Source organism: Plasmodium chabaudi, assembly GCF_900002335.3.
Source record: "Plasmodium chabaudi chabaudi strain AS genome assembly, chromosome: 10".
NCBI lineage: Eukaryota > Apicomplexa > Aconoidasida > Haemosporida > Plasmodiidae > Plasmodium > Plasmodium chabaudi.
Window position 1 is genome coordinate 1,038,631 of NC_030110.2, and position 6,000 is coordinate 1,044,630.

At 22.9% G+C, this 6,000-nt stretch overlaps 2 protein-coding genes across 2 annotated transcripts; one reads left to right on the forward strand and one right to left on the reverse strand.

Annotated features, from left to right (window-relative positions):
- Positions 1–172: 172 nt before the first annotated feature.
- PCHAS_1026700 (lysine--tRNA ligase, putative) lies at positions 173–2,110 on the reverse strand (the record flags this gene model as incomplete). The annotated part of the gene is made up of 1 exon (XM_734849.2): positions 173–2,110. The coding sequence occupies one exon, from the start codon at positions 2,108–2,110 to the stop codon at positions 173–175; it is 1,938 nt and encodes a 645-aa protein (XP_739942.2).
- A 689-nt stretch (positions 2,111–2,799) lies between these two features.
- PCHAS_1026800 (conserved protein, unknown function) lies at positions 2,800–3,764 on the forward strand (the record flags this gene model as incomplete). Its single annotated transcript, XM_016798404.1, has 5 exons — positions 2,800–2,871; positions 3,052–3,200; positions 3,305–3,377; positions 3,512–3,600; positions 3,716–3,764. The coding sequence occupies 5 exons, from the start codon at positions 2,800–2,802 to the stop codon at positions 3,762–3,764; spliced, it is 432 nt and encodes a 143-aa protein (XP_016655616.1).
- Positions 3,765–6,000: the final 2,236 nt, after the last annotated feature.

Genomic DNA, 6,000 nt, shown 5'->3' on the forward strand with positions numbered 1-6,000 from the left:
AAGGTGGTACACATAAATATATATATTTGCCAACAAAAAAAGTAAGATAATCATACTTTTGCAATTATCACATCAGTTTTGTGTGATTTGGCATGATGGTCATGCCATGCATATATAGATATAGTTATACTAAAAAATTATACATATATTTTGCTTATTTTTTTGGCTGTTGTCAATTCGGCTTTATTATAGGAAATGGCAAAATATTTTTTATGGAACTAGAGTCAGTAAGCAACATACATAGCCGATCAATACCTATACCCAACCCCCCAGTTGGAGGTAAACCATGGGCTAAGGCTGTTATGTAATCATAATCAATTTCGTGGTTTTCATTTTTTGTATGTTTGAATGTATTTTTTTTTTTAATATCAATATCTTTAGAAGGGGTGTGCTCATCATTTATTTCATTTTGATGATTATCCTTATTTGAAATGGAACTAGTGTTTTGCTTATTGCAATTTTTATTTTTTAAATAACATTGTAACAAAAATTTTTTTTCTTGAATTAAAGTGTTAGCTTCTTCTGAGTATCCATTAGCTATTTCCATTTTCCCTATATAAGTTTCAAATCTTTCTGATAATTTTTTATTTTTATTTAAGGTTTTTGATAAAGGTGATGTTTCAGAAGGTAAATGATAAATATGTATAGGATGGTTAGGTAAAAATGGTTCGACTTTTTTTTTAAAAACTTCTTCAACTACTAATCCCCAATTTAAAGCGCTTTTTTCTTGATCAAATGTGATGTTTAATTCTTTTGCTTTTTCATAAGCTTCATCAAAAGAGAGTTTAAGAAAATTTATTGAAGTATATTCCTTTATAATTTTAATAAATGATTTTTTCTCCCATTTATTTTGAAGAATATAAGAACTATATGGTGATGATATGGAAAACTTTTTGGTAACATTTTTTATTAATGTCTTTGTAAATTTCATCATATATTTATAATTAGCATAAGCTTTATAAATTTCAAGTATGGTAAATTCAGGATTGTGTATAGTACTTAAACCTTCATTACGAAAACATTTACTTAATTCAAATATCTTTTCTGATATCCCACTTATAATTAATTTTTTCAAAAATAATTCAGGAGCTATTCGCAAATATAAAACCAAATCTAAAGATTTCAAATATGTTTCAAATGGTTTAGCTAATGCTCCACCTGGTAATAATTGCAACATTGGTGTGTCGACTTCTAGGTATTTTTTTTTTAATAAAAATCGTCTTATTTCTTGTGTTATATTAAATCGTGTTATAATTTTTTCTTTTTGTTCATTGTTTGTTAAAAAATCAAGATATCTTTTTCGATACTTATATTCAATATCTTTCATTCCTTTATATTTATCAGGTAAAGGTAATAAAGCTTTTGTTAGTATATATATATTTTTTGTATGTAGTGTCAATTCACCTCGTAATGATTTTCTTATATATCCTTTTACTGCTACAAAATCTCCAACTTCGATAATTTTTCTAGCAGAAATTTCGTGGGTATTTTTGTATTCATCCAATTCTTCATTATGTGCATTTTCATTAGTTTTATTGGCGTCAGGTTGGTCTAAATTATTTTGTAAATTTTCTTTGCAATCAGATTTTTCAATATGTTTCTGTTTCCGGTTATTTAAAAGGCCCTTATCTTGGCTTAATGTATTTGTTTGATTTAGCATAATATTATTATCTAAATATATTTGTATCGTTCCTACATCATCTTGTATATTTAAAAACATTCCATTGTTTCGTTTGGCCATTACTCGCCCATAAACAACATAGACTTTATCAGTATAATGCTCCCCATTTTTTAAATGTTCATACTTTTTTTTTAATTTATCAATTTTTATATTTCTTTTAATAAATGTTGATGGGTATGAATCAATATTCAAATTTTGAGAAAGAAAGTTTAGCTTTTTTATTCTTTCAAAATATTCTTTTCCATAATTGTATAAAATAAAAGGTTTTTTCCTTTTGTTGATTTTACAAATATTATTTTTTCGTTGTGGTGTATAATATTGATTTCCCGATAATACATTACTTCTATATTTAAAGCATATTACATATTTACACAGACCTGAAAGGAGTGATAGTAACAATATTTCTAGAAACTTGTTTCTTTTTTGCATTTTCTTTTTCTTTCAAATGTTCGTTTATCTCTTTTTATGGCCATTGTTGTATTTTTATTATTATTGGCTTATTTTATAAACTTTTTATCTTTTCTTAGATTAACAGCTATATATTATTTTCTGTACAAAGTTATTTCCATTGAACATTTTTTGCTACAAATTATTTTTTTACTTTGGTTAAGTAACTTACATATTTTGTTATTTGCAGTTTCTCATTTGTTGATCATTCTTATTTTTGCTATAATTATCTTTATTTTGTAATATTTTTTTTCGTTTTATTTTATTGTTTTTTTTGCTTATTTTAATTAAATTTATTTACCTTCATACTTAGTGTATGCTACATTTTTAAATAATCGAACCGCCTACATTCGTAATCCGTTTAGTATTGCATACATATAATAGTATAAACACATTTGCATGCATATAAAAATAGATATGGCCAAATTAAACATATTTATATATCTAGTTATATTAGAAAAATAAATTTATTTAAATGTATATACATTAAAATAGTAGAAATAGGAAAATAAGGAATCTTATATTAAATCATTGACGTAACGCCAGACATAAAACAGGTATATATCTATTGTATAGACCAAAAAGGTACATAAATATATCATATATTTTTGCTAATTTTCTCCATATATTTAGTGCTACAATTATACATAAAAATTTTCTATATTATATATATGCACATTGTTAAAATAATGAAAATCGTATATAACTGTTTTTTAGTTTTCCTCTTAGTTGGGATGCAAAAGGTGTTTCATTTTATGCATAAATACATAAGACCATGTCTGTTCATATATCTTTTTAATTTAATTTAGTAGCATGAATTTTACAAAGAATTGAATCATTCTATTATGTCTACATAATATGTGCCCCCTTATATATTCAATATACATTCACCTATTTATATATTTTTTTGAATATTATACCAGCTATATGGTGTTTTAAGTAATAGGCTGGAGAAGGAGGAAACCAATTTTATGGATTTTTTGCCTAGCAATTCTTTATTGTACCCTTTAGATTTTCAACAAAATTGGCAAGCATCAGAGCCAATTCCCGTTACTATTCATTATGACGTTCCGTAATAATAATATAAATAATATGCATCATTCCATTTTTAATTTATATTCCCTTTTTATACATTTTAAAATTAATATAAAAAATGGAATTATTTTTTTTAACAAGATCATATGGGCATAAAGACCTACTCATGGCATTAGAAAGTTACAACGATTTGGAAAACTATCAAAAAGAAAGTGTAATAAAATATATGCATATAAATGTGTGTAAACTTATTTAACTATTCTATTTTTTTGGAAGTATTATTCATTATTTCAGATATAAAATTATTATTTGAAAAAAATATATATACAATTTTTATTCTATTTAAAGGAAGAAAATAAGAGAAGGATAATAGACGAACAAAATAGGCTAGAAGATATTTTGTGGAATAAAATTCAACTAATTAAAATGAAAGATAAGTAATACACTAAAAATAAAGTTTCAATTTTAAAATGCACACATGCATATATATATTAAGTATTCGTATGATAAATTTCTATTCATTTGTTCGTTTGTTTTCCTACCCATTTTCAGAATGTTCCAGCAATCAAAACATTTAAGAACATACAAAGATAAAATATAATGTGTCTTTTTATTAATAACAAAAGAATATATGCGTAGCGCATTCAAAGCCCATTGAGTGGCCTATATAAACATGTTTATTTATTTACTTTTTAAAGAAGTATATTAAATTATGTGCATTTCTATATATTGTTATTGTTTTGTAGGTTATTAATATTTTATTTTAATTTTTTTTTGAGTACCTTATTTTGAAAAATAAGCCAACGTATTGTTTCTATAAAAAATTCCACTGTATCCTTCATAAATTCACACCTTCTATATATTTGCTTGTTGTATTAACTTCCTTATTTTACTCGAGATATTTTTTTTGACGAACCATTTTGTTGTCTTAATTGTTTCTTTCTAATTCGTTTCATATCCAAATTAAGTATATGCACTCCTCTACATATATATGCATAACATTTTATTTATCTAAAATTTTTGAAGAAGCCTATATTAGTTCTATGACGGATCAAAGCAACACGGGTGATTAGAATTTATCTTAAATTTTAGAAAGCATTTAAAAATACGTTAATAATACAAAAATAAAAAGTACTCTGCTTTGTTCATTTAACTTTCTTTTGCTTGGTTATGCTCATATATTATTTTGTGTGTGTTCGATTTCATTTCTTATATGCACATAAATGCACGGGCTTAAATGAAAAACAAAAGAAAAATGATGAGCCTATATCAGTCCCAATATATAATATTTTTCTACTACCATACATTTAAATTCTATATTTTATATAACTTCTTTTTTTATAAATAAGAATTCAAAAAGATATTTAATTTAATATTTATTTTATTTTAAAAAAATATAATAATTATTGTAACAAAATAATTATAAGATTAAATCTTATTCCAATATATAAATTTATTGAAACATACAACATTAAAAAAATATAATATCTATATAAAACACCAATTTATAATATTTTTTGTATAACTTAATATAACTGTTAATATATTATTACTTTATAAATAAAAAATAAAGTTTATATTATATGTTTAATTAAGCTTAAAAAAAATTGTATTTATACAGTTACACATACTTACAACATTGTTTACACAATAAGACAGGTACCTTAGTTTTTTTACTATGTACTTATACTTTTTTCTATTCATTATTATTTTCATAATATAGTATATAAATTTTTGGATTTTATGCTTATTTTTTTATTAGTATTGTAATAAAAATTAAGCCCTTATACAATATAAATAATTCAATACAAGAGCTTGCATATAGACACACATATATATGTGACTATTTAACCATTGTGTAATAATTCAAAACAATAGAATGCTTAGACAAGCAAAAATAGAAAATATAGACATTTGCTTTCATTTATTTCATTCTATTCATGAGATTTAAATAATTTGCTTGTGTAAAATTTTTATATTAATAGTTTTCGTAGCATACTAATTTTTTTTTCTATATTATTTGTATAAGTAGAACAATCAATTAGCATATCTCACATACTTATGTATTATACCTTTTCAGTGGAAAGTGTATATAGTAAAAATTACATAATTAGAAAAATTTTCATATAATAATACATATATAAAAAACTTATTTCATAGTGTTAATATATAAAATTAATTACGCGCATTTCCTTATGTTTATTACATTTTTTACACGAGTTAAATTCGATTTTATTTTTGTAGTGAAAAAAACAACACCGATTTTTTATGACCTATAAATTATATGCATAAAAAATTTTGGAATAATGCAAATTAAAAACAAAAAAAAGACAACTACCACATAGAAAATATAATTTTTATGTGGAAAAACATTATTATACATAAATATAAAAATATATACATGTTGCTTGACTATACTTATTACATTATTAATACTTGTGAAAAAAATATAAACATTATAAATACTGCATAAATACATTTTGTTATTTATGTAAAAAATTATAAAATGGCTTTTATAATAATTCTTAAATAAATTAAAGTGACAATATTGCATATAATAACATTTGTTAAAATATAGAATACAAATTTGTATATAAATAATGTACATGCATACTTATGTATATGTGTGTATACATCATTCTAAACATATATTCTTTTTAATTAATTTTTAATAACATATCATAAAAAACATTTTCTCGAAATAATAGTATTATAACTTTTTATTTCAAGAAAAGTGGCATACTGTAAATGTACGATAGACACCTAAAAGTCAATCGTTACACTTTTCAAATAAATTCAAATATCAAGTTAGAATAACAATAAAACATATTTCCGTC